The 23,573-nt window shown below is 36.6% G+C and overlaps 1 protein-coding gene across 12 annotated transcripts in view; it reads left to right on the top strand.

The window, feature by feature from the left end:
- The window catches only part of ANKHD1 (ankyrin repeat and KH domain containing 1), a 128,871-nt gene that overhangs the window by 5,603 nt on the left and 99,695 nt on the right, over positions 1-23,573 (top strand). For all 12 annotated transcript variants that reach the window (XM_070518120.1, XM_070518116.1, XM_070518122.1 and 9 more), the window contains exon 2: positions 22,335-22,488. In XM_070518120.1, coding sequence (XP_070374221.1) covers positions 22,335-22,488 — 154 coding nt within the window. The remainder of the gene's footprint in view (positions 1-22,334; positions 22,489-23,573) is intronic.

Genomic DNA, 23,573 nt, shown 5'->3' with positions numbered 1-23,573 from the left:
GTTATTTTATTTAATCGTTTCAACACCTCTTTGAGGTAGGTATTATCTACATTTTTATAGATGAATAAATGCAGGCTCAGAGGAATGATGAATCCAAAAAACAAAAAACAAAAAAATGTTACACAGCTAGTAAGTGGTAAAGCTAGGTTTTAAATCCAGTACTGAATCTAGAACCTATGCTACTATTTTGCTTCTTTAGATTAAGAAATAGGCAAAGTTTTTGGTTACCAAATGCTGTTTCTCCAATAAATTACTTGCTTAGTCCCTATTGAAGTTTTCATATATCTAAAGTGAAATGAGAAAAGTAAGGAAAAAGTAATGAATTTCTCATAAAGATATTTTTTTCCACTTTTTTCTGTTTTGAGATTATGCCCTTCCTACTGTTATGAAATGAATTTTTAAAATGTTCATATTTGACAAAATATCAAATTGAAAACGTCATGTCAGGATGCTGGCTAAAGCCTCAAACGTCTAGGAACCAGTGAGCTAGGTGACTTGCCTAGGATCACACAGCTAATTTGTGGTAGAAAATCGGTCATCTGACTCCCATTCTAGTTACCTTACCTGCTAGATTGTCCTGCTGACTGTGTCTCTTCTGATGCATTGTACCAATGAATTTAATTAGTTGCTTAACCAATGTCTATCTCAGACTAGCATATAATCCATAGTTGACCTTGTTGCAAGTTTTATATTATTTAATCAAATTGGTGATTACTGTGTAGATCAATATATTAAGAAGGCACTCAAAGGTGTACCATTAAGTATAGGGTCTCTGTTCTAAGGTAATTTTATAATTGAACTTACTTGAAAAGTTCAGGCCTTGTCATTATTCATTTTAAAAGAATTAAGAAATATTAAAACCACTGGTATTGAAAGGCATATAGAAACTTTGCACTTTTGCCAATATGGGAAACAGTTGGTTTTGTGATATTGTTATACTCTAATTAATTTGCAGAAATTAAAATCTGTGTGCTATTCTATTGGTAGTTACTGACACTAGTTGGTTCCTGTGAATGAAGATCATTTGCCTTAGGATGATTGACTGGTTTACCTTTCTCCTGGCCAACTTTACCTAAACCAGGAAGAAAGTAAAGTTGTATATAAGGCTCTTTTTTATTTGCTAGCAACTGTTTGTCAAAGAGCATATTTTGCTTTTTCCGCTATACACACTTCCGTTCTCATAAAGATTTTATCTTAATGCATGTTTTCAGTAGTGGAAAGGTTGTTTTTATAAAAAGTAGATATCCCGCTGTATCCTAGTGGCTTGATTCACCTGCATTTGCATCCAATTTTGAAAAGCAAAAGGCAAGTGTATCCCCAGGGATCAGCCCTAAGAACCAAAGAATTGAACGGGAGGACAGTTTATTATGTTGTGAAGGTAAGTTTAACAGTTTGTAACGAGGACAGTTAGATTGAGAATAAGTTTTTTTTTCATTGTGGTAAAGTATACATAAAATTTACCATTTTAAGTATTTTTTGTTTTTTAAAAAATTGTTTTAAAATATATATAACATAAAATCTACCATTTTAACCATTTTAAAGTGTACAGTTTAGTGGCATTAAATACATTCACACTGTTAGGCCGCCATCACAACCAGCCATCTCCGGAAGTTTTTCATCTTCCCAAACTGAAACTCTGTGCCCATTAAGTAGTAATACCCCATCCTCCCTTCCCTAGCCCTATCAACAACAATTTTACTTTCTTTCTCTATGAATTTGATGACGCTAGGTACATCAAAATAGTGGAGTCATAAGGTATTTCTCTTTTTGTGTGACTGGCTTATTTCACTTAGCATAATGTCTTTAGGATTCATCCATGTTGTAGCATGTGTCAGAATTTCATTCTTTGTAAAGACTAAATACTATTCCATTGTATGTATATACCACATTTTGCTTATCTGTTTGTCTGTTGATGGACCCTTGGATTGATTGCTTCTACCTTTTGGATATTGTGAATATGCTGCTATGAACACAGGTGTACAAATGTCTGTTGGAGTCCCTGCTTTCAGTTCTTTTGGGTGTATACCCAGGAGTGGGATTGCCAGATCATATGGTAATTTTATTTTTAATTTTTTGAGGAACCACCGTGCTTATCGTTTTGCATAGAAAAACAGGTCCACAGATCAATGGAACAGAATTGAAAGCCCAGAGATAAAACCACACATCTATGGACAGCTAATCTTCAACAAAGGAGCAGAGGGCCTACAATGGAGAAAAGAAAGTCTCTTCAACAAATGGTGCTGGGAAAACTGGACAGCCACATGCAAAAGATTGAAAATTGACCATTCTTTTTCACCACACACCAAAATAAACTCAAAATGGATCAAAGACCTAAAGATTAGGCCTGAGACAATAAGTCTTTTGGAAGAGAATATAGGCAGTACACTCTTTGACATCAGTTTCAAAAGAATCTTTTCGGACACTGTAACTCCTCAGTTGAGGGAAACAATAGAAAGAATAAACAAATGGGACTTCATCAGACTAAAGAGCTTCTTCAAGGCAAGGGAAAACAGGATTGAAACAAAAAAACAGCTCACTAATTGGGAAAAAATATTTACAAGCCACTTATCCGACAAAGGGTTAATCTCCATAATATACAAAGAACTCACACTGCTTAACAACAAAAAAACAAACAACCCGATCAAAAAATGGGCAGAGGACATGAACAGACATTTCTCAAAAGAAGATATGAATATGGCCAATAGACACATGAAAAGATGTTCATCATCGCTAATCATCAGGGAAATGCAAATCAAAACTACACTAAGATATCACCTTACCCCCGTTAGATTGGCAAAAACATCCAAAACCAAGAACGACAAATGTTGGAGAGGTTGTGGAGAAAGAGGAACCCTCATACACTGTTGGTGGGAATGCAAACTGGTACAGCCACTATGGAAAACAGTATGGAGATTTCTCAAAAAGTTAAAAATAGAAATACCCTATGACCCAGCCATCCCATTACTGGGTATCTATCCTAAGAACCTGATATCAGATATCTCAAGAGTCCGTTGCACCCCTATGTTCATCGCAGCATTATTTACAATAGCCAAGACATGGAACCAGCCTACATGCCCAGAAACTGATGATTGGATAAAGAAGATGTGGTATATATACACAATGGAATACTACTCAGCCATAAAAAAAGACGAAATTGGCCCATTCACAACAACGTGGATGGACCTCGAGGGCATTATGTTAAGCGAAATAAGTCAGTCAGAGAAAGACGAACTCTATATGACTCCACTCATAGGTGGAAATTAGTATATTGAGTAGGAGATCTGATCGGTGGTTACCAGGGAAAAGGGGGGGTGGGGGGAGGGTACGGAGGGGGAAGTGGTGTACCCACAACATGACTAACAAAAATGTACAACTGAAATCTCACAAGGTTGTAATCTATCATAACATTAATAAAAAAAAAAAAAAGAAACTATACCATTTTAGATTCCCACTGACAATGCACCAACAATGTTCCATTTTATCCACATTCTAGCCAATACTTCTTATTTTGTGGGGTTTTTTTTTTGTTTTTTTTTAAAAGATTTTATTTTTTCCTTTTTCTCCCCAAAGCCCCCCAGTACATAGTTGTATATTTCTTGTTGTGGGTTCCTCTAGTTGTGGTATGTGGGACGCTGCCTCAGCGTGGTTTGATGAGCAGTGCCATGTCCGCGCCCAGGATTCGAACCAACGAAACACTGGGCCGCCTGCAGCGGAGCGCGCGAACTTAACCACTCGGCCACGGGGCCAGCCCCTTTTGTGGTTTGTTTTTGATAACAGCCATCCTAATGGATGTGCAGTGGTATCTCGTTGTGGTTTTGATTTGTATCTCACTAATGATTAGTGATGTTGAACATCTTTTCTTGTGTTTATTGGCCATTGTATATTTTCTTTGGAGCAATGTCTATTCAGATCTTTTGCTCATTTTTAATTGGGTAGTTTTTTCGTTGTTTAATTGTAGGAGTTCTTTGTATATTCCGGATATTAATTCCTTATCAGGTACCTAATTTGCACATATTTTCTCCCATTCCATCGTTTGCCTTTTCACCCTGTTGATAGTGTCTTTCCATGCTTAAGAGTTTTTAATTTTGATGAAGTCCAGTTTATTTTTTGTTGTTGTCTGTGGTTTGGTGTCATATCCATGAAGTCATTGCCAAATCCAGTGTAATGAGGATTTTCTCCAGTGTTTTCTTCTAAGGATTTTATAGTTTTAGCTCATACATTTAGGTCTTTGATCCATTTTTAAATTTCATTTTGTTTTATTGAGGTCATATTGGTTTATCACATTGTGTAATTTCAAGTGTACATTATTATATATGTTTCTATATAGACTGCATTATGCTCACCACCAATAGTCTAGTTTTTATCCATCACCATACATATATGTCCCTTTACCCCCTTTGCCCACCCCCCCATCCCCTTCCTTTCTGGTAACCACTAATCTGTTCTCTTTATCCATGTGTTTATCTTCCGCATATGAGAGAAATCATATGGTGTTTGTCTTTCTCTGGCTTATTTTGCTTAACGTAATACCCTAAGGTCCATCCATGTTGTTGCAAATGGCACAATTTTGTCTTTTTTGATGGCTGAGTAGTATTCCATTGTATATAAATACACCACATCTTTACCTGTTCATCAGTTGATGGGCACCTGGGTTGCTTCTGTGTCTTGGCTGTTGTGCATAATGCTACAATGAACATAGGGGTGCATAGATGTCTTTGTATTGTTGATTTTGTGTTCTTTGGATAAATACCCAGTAGTGGGATAGCTAGATCCTATGGTATTTCTGTTTCTAATTATTTGAGAAATCTCCATACTGTTTTCCATAATGGCTGTACCAGTTTGCATTCCCGCCAGCAGTGTATGAGGGTTCCCTTTTCTCCACATCCTCTCTAACACTTAGTATTTCTCGTCTTTTTTTTTTCCTGCTTTTTCTCCCCAAATCCCTCCAGTACATAGTTGCATATTTTAGTTGTGGGTCCTTCTAGTTGTGGCATGTGGGATGCCACCTCAGTGTGGTCTGATGAGTGGTGCCATGTCCGCACCCAGGATCCGAACTGGCAAAACCCTGGGCCACCAAAGCGTGCAAACTTAACCACTCAGCCACAGGGCTGACCCCTATTTCTTCTCTTGTTAATTATAGCCATTCTGGTGGGTGTGAGGTGATGTCTCATTGTATTTTTGATTTGCATTTCCCTAATAATTAGTGACATTGAACATCTTTTCCTGTGCCTGTGGGCCATCTGTATATCTTCTTTGGAAAAATGTCTGTTCATATCCTCTGTCCATTTTTTGATCCGGTTCTTTGTCTTTTTGTCATTGAGTTGTATGAGTTCTTTATCTATTTTGGAAATTAGCCGCTTGTCAGATATATGATTTGTAAATATTTTCTCCCAGTTGATAGGTTGGTTGTCTTTTTGTTTTGTTCATGATTTCCTTTGCTTTGCAGAAGCTTTTTAGTCTGATATAGTCCCATTTGTTTATTTTTTCTTCTGTTTCCCTTGCCCGAGTAGAGATGGTATTTGAAAAGATGCTGCTAAGACTGATGTCAAAGTGTGTACTGCCTATATTTTCTTCTAGTTTTGTGTGTGTGTGTGTGTGTGTGTGTGTGTGAGGAAGATTGGCCCTGAGCTAACATCTGTTGCCAATCTTCCTCTTTTTTTGCTTGAGGAAGATCATCACTGAGGTAACGTCTGTGCCCATCTTCCTCTACTTTATGTGGGATGCCACCATGGCATGGCTTGATGAGCAGTGCTAGGTCTGTGCTTGGGATCTGAACCTGGGAACCCTGGGCTGCCAGAGTGGAGTGCGCGAAATTAACCACTATGCCACCAGGCTGGCCCCTCTTCTAGGAGTTTTATGGTTTCAGGTCTTACATTCAAGTCTTTGATCCATTTTGAGTTAATTTTTGTGTATGGTGTAAGATAATGGTCTACTTTCATTCTTTTGCATGTGGCCGTCCAGTTTTCCCCACAACATTTATTGAAGAGACTTTCCTTTCTCCGTTGCATGTTCTTGGCTCCTTTGTCAAAGATTAGCTGTCCATAGATGTGTTGTTTTACTTCTGGGCTTTCAGTTCTGTTCCATTGATCTGTGTGTCTGTTTTTGTGCCAGTACCATGCCGTTTTGAAGTATATTTTGATATCAGGGATTGTGATGCCTCTAGTTTTGTTCTTTTTTCTCAGGATTGCTTTGGCTATTCAGGGACTTTTGTTGTTCCATATAAATTTTAGGATTCTTTGTTCTATTTCCGTGAAGAATGTCATTGGGATTCTGATTCGGATTGCATTGCGTCTGTAGATTGTTTTAGGTAATATGGACATTTTAACTATGTTTGTTCTTCCAATCCATCAGCATGGAATATCTTTCCATTTCTTTATGTCTTCTTTGATTTCTTTCAATTAGTCTTATAGTTTTCAGTGTATAGGTCTTTCACCTTCTTGGTTAAATTTATTCCTAGATATTTTATTCTTTTTGTTGCGATTGTAATTGGGATTGTATTCTTGACTTTTCCTTGATCCATTTTGAGTCAATTTTTGCATATGGTGTTAGGTCAGGGTCCAACTTCGTTCATTTGCACGTGGGTATCCAGTTTTTCCAGTACCTTTTGTTGAAAAGGCTATCATTTCCCATTGAATAGTCTTGGCATCCTTGTTGAAAATCAATTGACCATATATGGGAGGGTTGATTTCTGGATTCTTTGTTTTATCTCGTGGTCTGTATGTCTGTCTTTATGCCAGCACCACACTGTTTGATTACTGTAGCTTTTGTAGTAAGTTTTGAAATCAAGAAGTGTTAGTCTTCCAACTATGTTCTTTTTCTAGATTGTTTTGGTTATTCAGGATCCTTCGAGATTCCACATGAATTTTAGAATGGGTCTATTTCTGCAAAAAATGCTCTTGGGCTTTTTGATAGGAATTGTGTTAAATCTTTAGTTTGCTTTGGATGAGAACAAGTTTAATACAAATCTTATGTTAATGTTTCATCTCAGTAGATATTAAATCAAAAGGCTTCAGTTTGACGAAATATTAGAAAGCATCTATACAGGGAGAGACTGAGCACTCACTGATGTCCTCCCTGAAGCCACTGAGCCCAGTTAACATGGAGTACTGTGCTCTGAGTAGATGTTTCTGTAATATCCTTATCTTTTCCCCTGATTTGTCCTCATATTGACTATTTGTGATTGATCACAATGCTTCATATATAGAATGGGAAGAATATTTTTTATCCTTTATATGATTAGAGGTGAGTTCAGTTTTGGAAAAATTATCTCAATGTGGTATTAAATCTAGATAAATGAACCTGTAGTATTTTCTTAATGATGTAGAATTGAAAAAGTTTTCACATAGGCATTTTATGAAATCTGAATCAGAAGGTAAAGATTTGTCCATTTCACTTGATACCTTGAGTGGTACACTTTGTAAGGACTTTTGTCTCTTATCAGCTTCCAGTTGATTTTTTTTTTTTTTAAGATTTTATTATTTCCTTTTTTCTCCCCAAAGCCCCCCGGTACATAGTTGTATATTCTTCGTTGTGGGTTCTTCTAGTTGTGGCATGTGGGACGCTGCCTCAGCGTGGTCTGATGAGCAGTGCCATGTCCGCGCCCAGGATTCGAACCAACGAAACACTGGGCCGCCTGCAGCGGAGCGCGCGAACTTAACCACTCGGCCACGGGGCCAGCCCCTCTAGTTGATTTTTTATCTAAGTGTTTACTTATTCTTCTGCTAAATCTCTACATTTTAAGTTTTGCCTTTTAAATATTGCACAGTTGCTAAATTCAGTAACGTAATGAAACGAAGTATTATTATCAAAGAGCAAATCCCCAAAGAGGCAGTATCCAATTAAATTGGATACATTCTCTTTCTTTGTTACTTTTTATTTTGGTATAATTTCAAACTTATTGGAAAGTTGCAAGAATAGAACAAGGAACTCTTCCTATATATCTTTTACTCAAGTTTACCAATAATGTTCATTTTCTCCCATTTTCTCTTTCTCTCCATAAACAAATAAATGATTTATTTTCTGAACCATTTGGAAATACTTGCATACATCATACCTTTTTACCCTTAACCTCTTCAGTGAACATTCCCTGACAACAAAGACATTCTCTTATGTAACCAGTGTGCACTTATCAAAATAAGAAATTTAACAAATTTCTGAAGTATTTTTCAAATTTGAATCCTCAAAAGTTTTAAAAGTTGAAATATAATTCATTTGTCCCAGAATTCACTTTTTTTTTTTTTTTTTGAGGAAGATTAGCTTTGAGCTAACATCTGCCATCAATCCTCCTCTTTTTGCCGAGGAAGACTGGCTCTGAGCTAACATCCGTGCCCATCTTCCTCTACTTTATATATGGGATGCCTACCACAGCATGGCCTGACAAATAGTGCGTAGGTTCGCACCCGGGATTCAAACTGGCGAACTCCCGACTGCCAAAGTGTAACAGGCAAACTTAACCGCTGTGCCACAGGGCTGGCCCCCAGAATTCACTCCAGAAAGTGTACAAATTCAGTGGTTTTTAGTATATTCACAAAGTTGTGCAACCATTACCACTGTCTGTTTTAAAACATTTTCGTCACCCCCAAACAAAACCTTGTATCCATTAACAGTTATTTCCTATTCCGCCCTCCCTGCAGCCTCTGGTAATCACTAATCTGCTTTCTGTCTCTAGATTTGCCTAGTCTGGGCATTTTATATAAATGAAATGATAAAATATGTGGTTTTTTGTGTCTCACTTCTTTCACCTAGCATATTGTTTTCAAGGTTTCTACATGTTGTATCCTGTATCAGTATTTCATTGCAATAATATTCCATTTTATGGATATGCCACATATTGTAGATTGCTTGTCAGCTGATGACATTTGGGTTATTTTCATGTTTTGGCTATTATGAATAATGATGCTATGAACATTTGTGTACAAGTTTTGCATGAATATGTCTTTTCAGTTCTCTTGGGTATATACCTAGGAGTGGAATTGCTAGGTCGTATGATAGCTCTGAGGAACTATTAAGCTGTTTTCTACAGGAGGGGCCCCACTTTACATTCTCACCAGTGATGTATAAGGGTTCCAGTTTCTCTACGTCCTTGCTCACGTTTGTTATGTTTTATTTTTTTCATTACAGCCATCCTAATGGGTGTGAAGTGGTATCTCATTGTGGTTTTGATTTGCGTTTCCCCAGTGAATAATAAAGGAGCATCTTTTTATGTGTTTATCAGCCATTTGTATATCTTTGGAGAAATGTCTGTTCAGATCTTTTTTTCATGTCTTGATTATTTACCTTTTTATTGTTGAATTGTGTTCTTTTAGAAAAAAGTTATATATTCTGGATACTTTATCAGATATATGATTTGCAAATATTTTCTTCCATTCTGTGGGTTGTCTTTTCACTATCTTGATTGTCATTAAAATTTTAAAATTTGGTGAAGCCCAATTTTTGTATTTATTTATTTTTTCTTGCTGTGCTTTTGGTATCCTGTCTAAGAAACCGTTGGGGTTTTTTTTGTGTTTTTTTGAGGAAGATTAGCCCTGAGCTAACTACTGCCAGTCCTCTTATTTTTGCTGAGGAAGCCTGGCCCTGAGCTAACATCTGTGCCCATCTTCCTCTACTTTCTACATGGGACGCCTACTACACCATGGCTTGCCAAGTGGTGCCATGTCCACACCCGGGATCTGAACCAGCGAACCCCAGGCCACTGAGAAGTGGAATGTGTGCACTTAACCGCTGTGCCACCGGGCCGGGCCCGAAACTGTTGTATATTCCAAGGTCATAAAGATTTATGCTTGTTTTCTTCTAAGAGTTTTATAGTTTTAGCTCTTTTTTGTTTTTTAAAGATTGGCACCTGAGCTAACAACTGTTGCCAATCTCTTTTTTTTTTTCCTGCTTTTTCTCCCCTAATCCCCCCAGTACATAGTTGTATATTTTAGTTGTAACATGTGGGACACCACCTCAGCGTTGCCTGATAAGCGTGCCATGTCCCTGCCCAAGATCTGAACCAGCGAAATCCTGGGCCACCGAAGCGGAGCGTGTGAACTTAATCACTTGGCCATGGGGCTAGCCCCCATAGTTTTAGCTCTTACATTTAGGTCTTTGGTCCCTTTTGAGTTAATTTTTATGTAGAGTGTTAGGTAGAGGTCCAACTTCCTTCTTTCAAATTTGGATGTCCAGTTGTCCCAACACTATTTGTTGAAAAGACTGTTTCTTTCTCCATTGAATTGTCTTGGCACTCTTGTCAAAAATCAATTGAATGTAAATGTGAGGGTTTATTTCTGTTCTAATCCATTGATCTATATGTTTTCTTTTGTTTTGTTTTTGAGGAAGATTAGCTCTAAGCTAACATTCGTCACCAATCCTCCTCTTTTTGCTGAGAAAGATTGGCTCTGAGCTGACATCTGTGCCCATCTTCATCTACTTTAATGTTGGACCCCTGCCGCAGCATGGCTGGATAAGTGGTGTGTAGGTCTGTACCTGGGATCTGAACTGGCGAATCCCGGGCCGCTGAAGCAGAGCATGCGAACTTCAGCTCTACTCCACCAGGCTGGTCCCCATTGATCTATATGTTTTCTTATGCCAGTTCCATACTGTCTTGATTACTGTAGCTTTTTGTAGTAAGTTTTGAAATTGGGACGTGAAAGTCCTCCACCTTTGTTCTTTTTCAAGATTGTTTTGGCTATTCTGGGTTATTGGATATGTTCTTGTTCTCTTGATCTGGTCTTTAGGAGCAGTTTAAGGGGGGTATTTAATATGCTGCAGAATTTATGGCCACACACAAAAGATCCTCTTCCCCCACCCCGCCATTAATAATATTTCAGCTCTTGAAATTTCTCCTCCTCTTGTATATGCTGAAGGTGGATGAGGGAACTCATGTGATTTAAACCTGTGTTTGCCAGGCTACTAGAAGAACAAGTTGTCATAGTATTATTAGTGTTTGGTTTTTTTCATGCATCCCCTCTCCGACAAAACTTGAGTATATTTTTGAGAAGACATAAAACTGAAGAGGGAGGAGATGGTTGGTTTGAGTAGTTGTAGTCTTGAGTGCATCTGATAAGGACTAGCTTGCAAGAAGAATATGGACTGAAGTTCTTTTTCTAGGATAATAAACAAATGGATAAGTAGAATAAAATATAAGATATAGCAATTAGAGTTTTTGCATCTTGATATCTTCTAACAATTGCATAAGAGGTATGAATTCAATATTTATGTAATGTACAATTTGCTTGATACCCAAGCCAGTGTAATCACCTGTGTGATTAAACTGCAGAAACAAATCTTGGATGTCACTGTTCAAATGGTCCCAATTATGTTAAATTACTAGTTATTTTGACCCTAAGAACAGTGAGAGTCTGTACTATATTTTAGTACCTGTTTTTCTTAGGAGTTGACTGACAGGTTAACGAAGGAAAAATTGTGGTTCCTGCCCTTAAAGACATCAGTCTTTTCAGGACCTGAACATTTCAGGGAGCGTGAAAACAAAGTAAATTATTTATTCAAACTGTATTTGCCTTTCTAAACTCCTCTCAGGTATTAACAAATTATATTTGAGTGTTTGTGCTAGGCATTGTACACTTTAATTGTATCACCTCATTTAATTTTCTCATGGTCTTGTGACACTTCAAGATCCTAAACCCAATGTCTGGATCATTGCCCTGTTAGTTGGATGATCACTATAAAGATTGAATTTTAGGGGCCAGCCTGGTGGCGGTGTCATAGTGGTTAAGTTTACATGCTCTGCTTCAGCAGCCCAAGGTTTGCAGGTTCGGATCCTGGGCATGGATCTAGCACTGCTAGTCAAGCCACGCTGTGGTGGCGTCTTACATAAAATAGAGGAAGATTGGCATAGGTGTTAGTTCAGGGTCAGTCTTCCTCACAAAACAAACCAACAAACAAAAAAGATTTGAATTTTAGATATCTTACTTCAGTAGTTTGATAGGCTTTAAGTGGCAGACTTAAAGGGACAATGATTTAAAATGAAAGGATACGAAATCCATCAGCATCAGATTGTCTTGTGCTCACATTTGAACAAAACCTCAACTGCTTCATTACTTCAAAAACTCTCCAAGCATGTCCTGCTTCAGGGCCTTTGGCATTTGCAGTTCACTATCTCAGGAGCATTCTTCTCTTAGATATCTATATGGCTTCCCTCACTCACTTGTTTGGCAGTCTGCTTCAGAGGCTTTTCAACTGCCTACTGTATGTATGTTCCGTAAACATTTCAGGCTCACCAATTCTAAAACTGAACTCATCATTTCCCACTTCACCCCTATCCTTTTTTCCCCCACCTTTGTAAATTGCATTGCTCTAAAACTAATCACTGTAGTCAGAAACCTTGGAGCTCACGTCTACTATTTCTTTTCACCATGCACATCTAAGTGCTTGAGGCCTGTAGGTTCTTTCTTAACATCTTGTTTGTCCTTTTTGCTGTATCCTCACTGCTTTTACCATAAATCAAACCATCATCTTTCACTTGCACATACTGCAGTAATCTTGGCTCTGTCTACTTCCAAGATTATACCTCTCTAATTTTTCCTCTGCCCTGCTATCAGAGTAAATTCTCTAAAGCCAGTTCAATCGCGTTACTCGTTTGGCAAAAAGTCTTCCCATTCCTTAGATAAAGAATAAATCCAAATTCCCTTGTTTGGCATACAAGGTTATTTAGGATTTGGCTTCTATTTTTCCAACCCTATCCTTGCTGTATCCTACTTTATTTGCTTTTTATGATCCAGCCATACCAAATTGCTGTAGTTCTTTCAACATATCAAGCTATTATATGCCCTGGCATATTTGCTTCCACTACTTTCACTTCTGAAATCATAATAATAGCTACTAGGGACCAGCCCCATGACTGAGTGGTTAAGTTCGTGTGCTCCACTTCGGCGGCCCAGCGTTTCGTGCGTTTGAATCCTGGGCGCAGACATGGCACCACTCATCAGGCCATGCTGAGGTGGCGTCCCACATGCCACAACTAGAAGGACCCACAACTGAAAACAAATACACAGCTATGTACTGGGGGGCTTTGGGGAGAAAAAGGAAAAATAAAATCTTTAAAAAAAGATAAATAAAATAAAAAATAATGGCTACTGTATTCTCAGTACTTATTGTCCACTGGGCTAAATGCTTATCTATACATTCTCAAGTAAACTTTACAACTACTATATGAAGAAAGTGATATTATTCCCAATTTATAGATGAGGAAACTGAAACTTAAAGCCATTATGTAATGTACCTAAAGTCATACATCTAGTAATGATAGAGCCAGGATTTGGATCCAGGTTTCTTGGACTCTAAAGCCCATGTTTGTAACTACTCTACACTGTTGCTGTCAGTGTTGCCCCTCTTCCCAGTCCTGTTGGATACCTTCTTGTTCCAGAGTCACCATCTCTAACTGATTTCCTTCATTACTACCCCAATTGGAATTGACCATTCCTTCCTCTGTGTTCCCATGTTGTCTGTATTTATCTATTGTAGCATCTGTAATATTTTGTTGCATTTATTTGATTTTTTTTGTCTTAATGAGCAGGAATCATGTCTTACTTATTTTTGTTTTCCCAGTATATAGTAGAATGTCTGGCACGTAGTAGATGCTTAATAAATGTTGAATATTTGAATGTGTATATAGTGCTTAATATGCTCAGGTGACTTTTTAGCCTAAGAAAAGTATAATGGATTCTATATTATTTTTGTGGAGTAGAGAGTAGGAGTATAGGAAGACAAGGTCCTTAGGTCAATTGACCTTAATAATAGTAGTAGTGATAATATTAACAGTAGTAATAACAACTAATATTTATTGAGCAATTACCACGTGTTAAGCACTATTGTGTAGTTCTACATGTATTATCTTGCTTAATCATCAATAACTTTGTGATATAGTTACGACTATCTTTATTTTATAGCTGAGGAAAATGAGACTACGAGAGGTAAAACAATTTAGCTAAGATCGCACTGAGTGGTAGGCTGGTATTCTGAGTCCTTGCTCTCAGTCGTTATGCTCTCCTCTCCTTACTGGTATTAACTGGAGGTTTAGGGGTGTAGGAGGCTCTTTTTAACTTACTAAAATTGAATATTCCTTTGGAGTATTCAGTTTATTTTCTATTTAGAATAGTAAGCAGAAGCCAAGACTTCTTTCTACCCTCAGTCTTACCCATTTATTATGATAAGGAAAATATAGAGTAAAATTTCTTCTTTCAACATTCAGCTTTTCTTGGCCTCAGTTGCCAGACACTTCATTCCTTGTGACTTTTCCAGTGAGTATGTGAGCAGTCTTTTTTAAAAACCTGTTGTGGGGACTGGCCCCGTGGCCGAGTGGTTAAGTTCACGTGCTCCGCTGCAGGCGGCCCAGTGTTTCGTTGGTTTGAATCCTGGGTGCAGACATGGCACTGCTCATCAGACCACACTGAGGCAGCATCCCACATGCCACAACTAGAAGGACTCACAACGAAGAATATACAACTATGTTCCGGGGGGACTTTGGGGAGAAAAAGGAAAAAAATAAAAAATCTTAAAAAAAAAAAAAAACCTGTTGTGGCACAAATTTTGTTCTATGTGTGCTGGTTAGAAATAATATAGATGTAGCTGCCAGAAATACAACATGAAAGCATGATTTGTCCATCTCTTTAAGAATTCTGGCAGAGAGGAGCTAGTGGGCTTGATAATTTATTACGTTTAATTTGAAATTTAAAGAGGTTTTTTCCTGACATTACTATTGTTGTTAAACTGCGACACTGCGATGCTTGTAGAGTCTCTGCTTACTTCGTTGCTTAGTATTTGTTTTAGTTATCCTCCATTGTTTAGAGATTCATTTAATGCAGTTTGGTGTGGTGAAAAGAGTGTGTGAGCTTTGGAGTCTGAAATATGTGGCTTCAGATCCCTGTATAGTTCTGTGATCTTGGGCAAGTCACTTACCTTTTCTGAGTTTCAGTTACTTAAAATGGAGATCAGTTAATCTACTTCATTGAGTAGTTAAGATGATTGAACAGAATAATATATGGAATATGCTGATACATATGAGACATTTTATTAATGGTGGCCTATTTTTTTAAAGCAGTTAATGGTAGCTATTATTAAAAAAAGACCTTCCTTTCTCTCATTTTTAATTAGAGATTTCAAAAAAGTAATAGTCTATATTAAAACTACAGTTTAGAAATGAAGTTTTTGTAGTTGAGCAAAGTGGAGTTAATTTTCTCCAGTTTTAAGTTGGAATTAGGAAAAGTATGATGGTTCTCTCTTGTGCTGTGTAAAGCTGAAATCAGCTTCAGAAATTTCAAGATAGCATTTATGGTATTTTTGTGTTTTTTTTGTTTTTTCGGTAGGGAAGATTAGCCCTTAGCTAACATCTATGCCATTCTTCCTCTATTTTGAATGTGGGTCACCACCTCAGCATGGCTGATGAATGATGTAGGTCTGCGCCCAGGATCCAAACCCATGAACCCTAGCTGCCAAAGCAGAGTGTGCTGAACTCAACTATTACACTGCAGGGCTGGCCCCCCATTTATGTTTTTTGAGAAGAGGATTGTGGGTCCAAAATTGGGAATACAGTTTTCCTTGTAGAAAAAAATTTAAAAAGTTTTTATGTTAAGGAATAAAGCCTTTTCATTCCACTGTTTCAAGATATTGTTGCTGATTATATTGGGCCTTACAGTATCAGCAAAACTCATTCCTAAATTTATCATTATTAGGTTCTGAATTATAACTGTGTTACTTTCTCCCTTTGAGTGGATCTTGGGGCCTATCTGTGTTGGATGCTACTGTTGAAACTTTTGGAATACTGTGTTTTTTGCAAAAAGGAATTGCTGTGTCCTTCACTAATTATCTCTTGGAACACTGACCCATCCTTTTTTGCTGCTCCAAGTCGAAATCAATAGTAAGCCATCTGCATTCTAAAATTGGTCTAAGTGCCAATTCGGACTTCAAGTGGTGGATAGGCTTACGTTGGGTGAGGAAAGGTAAGATATGTCGGTCTATCCAAATATAAACTAAATAAGAGAAAAGAAGAAAAAAAGCAAGTATATTTTTTAAAATGTATATTTTAGATGTTTATTTAGCTTCTTATTTTTAGTTATCAAATCTGAAGTTCTTAAGGGAGCCTCATGTTTGAAGGTTTGTGAAAAGAGGTAGTGTAAAATAAAGATTTAGCCTTCCTTTGAGTTTTTTCACAGCTCCAGTTGGAATTCATGTGAGTGATGATTATTCTTAAAGATTACCAGAAGCAAAATTTGTAGCTACTATTATTTTAGTCCCTAACTCAAAATACAAATTTATTTAACATGTTCAAAATAAAAATTTTGTAACTCATTTATCTTTTAAAAGTCATTCTATGTAAAATAATGTATTTCTGATTTATATTTGAGAGCTTGGTTGTGGTATTTATTTGTTTGTTGCTTGATATAACCACATGACTAGAGAATAATAAGAATATATAGTGTACATGTTTTATGATAGAATGTTCTTTTTTAGTAACCTATTTTCTCTAACTAGCAATTGCTATTTCCAGAAATATAGCCTTAGAAAAGGTAACAGTTGGTTATTTACAAATGTATAAGTGAGATTTTATTTTACTATTATAACATTTAAAACATATTAGTAGTATTGAAAAATTTTTTTTTAAGATTGGCCCTTAGCCAACATCTGTTGCCAATCTTTTTTTCTTTTTCTTCTTCTCCCGAAAGCCCCTCATTACATAATTGTATATTCTAGTTGTAGGTCCTTCTAGTTCTTCTCTCTGGGTCGCTGCCTCAGCATGGCTTGATGTATGGTGCTAGGTCTGCACCCAGGATCTGAACCGGTGAAACCCTGGTCCGCTGAAGCAGAGCACGTGAACCTAACTACTTGGCCACGGGGCCAGCCCCAGTAGTGAAAGTTTTAATTATAGCACTGCTTGCTTACACTTGCTAGAAATTGTTATTGTAGTGGAAGCAAGTTTTGGCCAAATCATAGCTGGGTTGATAGATGATTTTTCTAACTAGATTTTGGCCAGGGTGACTTAGTTATTTTGGGTGATAATAGCTGAGTCTGTTGTCAATTTCCGTAGTAACTGTTGCCATCCAGTGGTTCATTTCTGAAATATCAAATGGATTTAAAATGGGACAAAATGCTTGTTCTCATTTTCCTCCCCCTTTTTGCTTAAATTCTAGTTAAGGCTGAAAACCACACTCATTCTTTTAAAATAAGGGAGGGAAAAAAAGACTTGAGAAGGATGACAAAAAGTATTTGCCTTCAGCATTTTAGAAGAGGTTACCTATTAGAGAACAATAGGTAGTTTTTTGTGGGCCAGATTCCGTCTCATCCTTTTCCCTCCCACTTTTTATTTTTGTACCTAATCAGAGGTAGAAAAAAAATCTGCAATGTTTAAGACTTGAAAAAACTTTCTTGCCATTGGCAAAAACAGTACCACTATTGGTTGATATTTTGTTTGCTGCTGAATGTAGCTGCAGGATAGTGATAGACTATGTAACTGTATCGTTAGGCAATAAGGAAATTTCTGTGATCCTTTAGCTGTATGTAAGAAACTATGAGGATTTTAAAGTCATTTGCATGATGAAGACTAATTTAATTAGATTATCTTGCACTTATCCATTATACCATTATAGACTTTTTTGTACTATATCACCAAGCCCTTTACATTAAATGTACAGAATTGGTTTTATTTAATATTTCCATGTAGCTATACATGGTTTCCATCTTGTCTGGCCATATATATTTTGAGGTAATGCTGTTCTGAATTGCAAGAGTATATGTTTCAGCAGGTTTATCAGGTAAAATATTTATGAACTGCCAAAAGCAATTCCCCAAGTATTCCCAAAGTAATAGGCATGACTGGATATTTTGTCCTTGTATTGATTCTACATTGAGACAGGCTTTTAAAAATTTTAGAGAGGGTAGGACAAAGGAAATATTAGAATTGAGTGCTTTTTGGCACATCTGATTGACACAGATGTATTCAAATCATTTATGTATGTAGTTATGTATCACTCTAACTCATCCTGGGAACTTAAGATTTTTCCCACAAGTGTTGTGGATATTTAAAATTTGATCTTCTGGGCCAGAACTTAAATAGAAAATGCCTAAAACTACATGGAAAAGTCAAGTGAATCCCACAAGAAAAAAAATTTTGTAACTATGTGAGATGATGGATGTTAACTAAGCTTATTGTGGTAATCGTTTCACAATATATACATACATGAAATCATGTTGTGCACCTTAAACTTATACAGCATTATAGGTCAGTTATATCTCAGTAAAACTGGAAAAAGTAAAATGAAAAAAAAAAGAAAATTCAAGTGAATGCTGGTAAAAATGCAGTATCATTCTTCCAGTTTGAAAAAGCATAAAAGATAGACACTGTGGTGAGGAACAGAACAAAAGAGTTGTAGTTACATAGAATTATATTCTAAAGATTACATTTATGTAATGTTTATTTTCAAAATGCTTTTACTTTATCATTTCATCAGCACTATAAGGTAGGTGGGGGAGCTGTTGTCTTTGCTGAGGAAGAAATGGAGTGTCAGAAAGGTTGAGTGATATGCCTGCAGTCACACATATGCCTGGCGGAACTGGCACTTGAACCTAATTCTTCTGCTCTCTGGTGCAGTATTCTTTCTATTACGCTTTGTTGCCTGATTGAAACTCCAACTTACATGCATTCTAAGATGTAGGAGAATTAAGCTCAGTAAATTGTCTTGTGAACTGTAATTTTCAAAGAGAGTTTATAAGCACTCTGAAGGCAAAGGGCACATCTCTATTTTGTGTTTTCCTTTTGAGCTTGATTCTTCCCAAGCACTTGGGAATGTGCTGTCTTGTGTACGTGACACTAACAATACTGATACCCAGGATGACATTACTACTGGTTCTCTTCCCGGTGGTGGTGACCAGGTAGAGAGTGAGCAGTGTCATCTTTTACATGGTCTTACTCAAATCTATCCCTGGTTGTTCTTTCTAGCTGAAAGCCATAGTTGTACTCTAGGTACCTTATGGTTTTTTAAAAATTGAGATATAATTCACAAACCACAAAATTTAGCTTTTTTTTTTTGAGGAAGACTGGCCCTGAGCCCACATCCGTGCCCATCTTCTTCTGTTTTATATGTGGGACACCTACCACAGCATGGCATGCCAAACGGTGCCATGTCTGCACCTGGGATCAGAACTGGCGAACCCCAGGCCGCCAAATGGAACGTGCACACTTAAGTGCTGTGCCACCGGGCCAGCCCCAAATTTAGCATTTTAAAGTGCATGGTTCAGTGGTTTTAGTACAGTCATCCCTTGGCATCCACAGGGGGATTGGTTCCAAGACCCACACAGATCCCAAAATCCCCAGGTGCTCAAGTCCCTTATATAAAATGGTGTAGTATTTGCATGTAACCTACGTGCATCTTCCTGTGTACTTTAAATCATCTCTAGGTTACTTATAATACCTAATACAATGTAAATGCTATGTAAATAGTTGTTTACTGTATTGTTTAGGGAATAATGACAAGAAAAAAAAGTCTGTACAAGTTCCATACAGATGTAACCATCATAGGCCTTTTGGTCCATGGTTGGTTGAATCTCTGGATACAGAGGGCTGACTGTATATTCACAAGATTGCGCAGCAGTCACCGCTATCTAATTCCAGATGTTTTCGTCATTCCAAAAAAACACTTCAGACTCATTAGCAGTCACTCCCATTTCTCCTTCCCTGACTCTTCAGGCAACTACTAATCTGCTTTCTGTCTCTATGGATTTGCCTGTGCTGGACCTTTGATATAATGGAATCATGCAATATGTGACTTTTTGTGTCTGGTTTATTTCATTAAGCATAATGTTTTCAAAGCTTATCTATGGTATAGCATGTGTCAGTACTTATTCCTTTTTATGGCTGAATAATATTCCATTGTATGGGTATACCACATTTTGTTTAACCATTTACCAATCGATGAACATTGGGTTGTTTCCACTTTTTCTCTATTATGCATACTGAAGCTATGAACTTCTATGTACAAATTTTTGTATGAACATGTATATTTTTAATCCTCTTAGGTATATACATAGAAGTGGAATTGCTGGGTCATATGGTAATTCTATGTTTAATTTTTGAAGACCTGCCAAACTATTTCCCACATGGCTGCATCATTTATATTCCCACCAGCAATGTATGAAGGACCTTACGTTTCTTTTGAGAGTGGACTATTCATAACTTTCCAAATGCATCTTTGAGCCAATTTTTTATTTCATTCCCTTCCACCTCCACCCCCATGTCTGACCACCTATTGAAATTCTGTGCTTCCTTCAAAGCCCAGCTCAAATGCTGCTACTTGTGCACAGTCTTCTTGGATTTCTGGAGCTGGAAGTGACTTCTCTCTAATGCATATAGTTGTACCATTTATTTTTCTTTGAGGCCATTTGTGATAGTTGTTGGAGTCTTTGACTTATTTCTTTTACCACATTTTTGTACTCTCATGGTGCTTCATATAAAATAGGACTTCAGTAAATATTGGAGAAATGAATGGGAGAGAACTGGAAATCCTTAACTTGGATTTTTAAAATGTTACATGATGCATATAATCTGTATTTGTCTCCATGATATGTGTAATACCACATTAAACCAATGCTTTTTACAAAGTAGAAATGTTAACATCTAAACACCATCTTTAATTAAAAATTCCAGAATTTAGAACGATAGTTTTATCTATCCCCACAATTGGCAGGTAAATATATCTGCAAATACCTAATAATTTCTTGGGCTTGCAACAAGCTCTTTCTTGTACAAGCAATTACTTTTCAATATCATTTGACAACTAGTAGTCTACATTTATCTATTGGCATGGATCTAGAATGGCATCTTTGTAGTTACGTATCAAAGAAGCTGTGTTGCAACATAGTACATTGCTCAGTGTTATTAGATTTGAAGTTAAGATTTATTTTGTAAAATTATATCACTAGGTAATAAAATATATCCAAGTCATTTTAACTTTCCTGTCTTTATTAGGATATGTTTATTTGGTGTCCGTTGTGAAAACTGATGACTAACTAGCCAAATACGCCAAATAATGTAGTCCAAATTCTGTGGTCCTTTGTTTATAAATTTGTGAGATAGTATTGTCTAGTTGTTAAGAGCACAGACTCTGTAGCTATATGGCCTGGATTTGAAACCTGGCTTTGCCATTTATTAGCTGTGTGACCTTGGATATGTATATAACCTTTCTGTTGCTGTTTTTCTATCTGTTTACAAATATGTTAACTTTCCTGGTTATATATATTTACATAATATAGACATATATAAGTACATAAATTTGTACTCCTGATTATATACGTGAGTACTCAAGTTCGTGTTTACTTACATAAACATATATTTTTAACAAAATAAAGACCATACTGTTTTGAATCTTGCGGTTTTCACTTAATTTTATGAATGCTTTCTCATGACATTAAATATACTTCAAAAACATTATGTTTAATGACTGCATAGTAGTTCATCCTGTGAATGTACAAAATGTATTTATCAAATTCCCTATTATAGGTTTTTCCTCTTTATTTTTGGAATTTTAATTAATGCTGCAGTAAACATCCCTGCACGTTTTTGTCTGGCTTTCAGATAATTTTTTAAGGATACTTTCCTTAAAATGGAATTACTAGGTCAAAGGGCACGAGCTTTTTAAAGTATTTTGATACACATTTCCAAATTCCTTCCCAGAAAGGTTGTGCATATTTTATTTAAGAAAATTTATTTAGAATTAACTTCTTTGAAATTAGAGGGTTACATGTTTATTTTCATAAGTTGATTTTGCTTATACCATTCATTCATTTCAACAAATATGTGTTGAATACCTACTATGTATGAGGTATTCTTAGGCCCATAGGATAGAGCAGTGAAAAAATAGGGATGGTTCCTAATCTCATGGAACTTTCTTTTCTGTAGAACTCCAGATATTTGGCAGTGGATTAAATCTTACTTTCTTTTGTTTAAGAGTCAGAATTGAATAAGTTGATTAGAAGAGAAAGAAAACTGTGCCTTAATGACCTATCTGTGTGTCTTTTTACTATCTAGTCCTATATACATCTTTCTAGGGACTGTGTTTATGTACTTGTTTCATTAAAAAAATGCTGCTTTTCAGGCTCTGTGCTAGATATAAAAAATAAAGTGCTCTCCAGGAAACTTGAATCTGGTGTGGTGGTCTGGGTTGTACCTGTAGTCATGTCTAAAGATAAGCAGATAGTTGGGAGGCTGCCTCAAAGTCCCTTGTTTCTACAACAATTTATCTGATTATATACTTAAATTTCAAATCAGAAATCATATTACCTTAAATTGCAGTTATTCTAACAATATCGAGATCAGTTTCATGGATATTGCATCTTTAATTCGTAAACAGGTTGAATCATTTATTTTGGACCAAGAAGATCTGGATAACCCAGTGCTTAAAACAACATCAGAGATATTCTTATCAAGTACTGCAGAAGGAGCAGACTTACGCACTGTGGATCCAGAGACACAGGCACGGCTAGAAGCATTGCTAGAAGCAGCAGGTACTTTATTTTTTGTTTTCTCTTTTTCGTCTCTTTAAAAGTCTAGATCTCTTTACAAAGTTATATAAGATCACCCCAAAATTATATAGCATTATGTGAAAATTAAAATTTCTGTATAATTTATTATATTTTTTTCCTGAAGAAAATGTTCACATTTTATATTTAAAAAATTCTTGATTGAAAGGTTTTTGTGTGTGTGTAAGTGAGGAAGATTGTTGCTGAGCTAACATCTGTGCCAATCTTCCTCCATTTTACATGGGATCCCACCACAGTGTGGCTTGACGAGTGGTGCTAGGTCCGACCCCATTATCAGAACCTGTGAATCCCAGGCTGCTGAGGTGGAGCAGGTGAACTTAACCACCATGCCACTGGGCCAGCTCCTTGGTTGAAAGTTTTTAATGAGTGATTTCTGTGCTCAACAATAACATTTTTAAGATATTAGATAATCAGCTAGCTATCAAGGAAAACTTATCTATTACCGCTTACATTATAAAATAAAAATGTGGGAGGTAAATTTAGTTCATCAAATTATGAATCTTTTGTCCTAACTGATTTAGGGAACTCTGCATATGATTACTTACTTATTCACTTTAGTCTATGTGTAACTTAATTATAGATTGCTATTTTTCACTTAGAAGACAGTTAAATGAAAATTGAACACAAAATTGGACCAGAATATACCAAGCCATGTCAACTTCTTGTTCTGAAGTAGCAAAAAAGAAAAATCTGTGATAAACTTTCTCAAAATAATGTATACTTATCACTATTTTATATTATACAACCTGCTTGTTATTTGCTATGCAAAGTTTCCATTACACTATAATGAAAACCTTTTATCTCCTAAAATTGTTATAAGAAGGAAGGTAACTTTTCTAATCTTTGTATGTTGCTTTTGGGATATGTTCACTTTGTATGACACTCCCTTTATTTACTTATCAAATAGAAATATTGGGGCCGCCCGGTGGCGCAGTGGTTAAGTTCGCATGGTCCACTTTGGCGGCCTGGGGTTTGCTGGTTCGGATCCTGGGTGCGGACATGGCACCGCTTAACCAGCTGTGCTGTGGTAGGCATCCTACATATAAAGT

This window comes from Equus asinus, chromosome 9, assembly GCF_041296235.1.
Source record: "Equus asinus isolate D_3611 breed Donkey chromosome 9, EquAss-T2T_v2, whole genome shotgun sequence".
NCBI classification, from domain to species: domain Eukaryota; kingdom Metazoa; phylum Chordata; class Mammalia; order Perissodactyla; family Equidae; genus Equus; species Equus asinus.
Note: the sequence above shows the minus strand (reverse complement) of the source record. Positions and strands in the feature narration are given on the sequence as shown.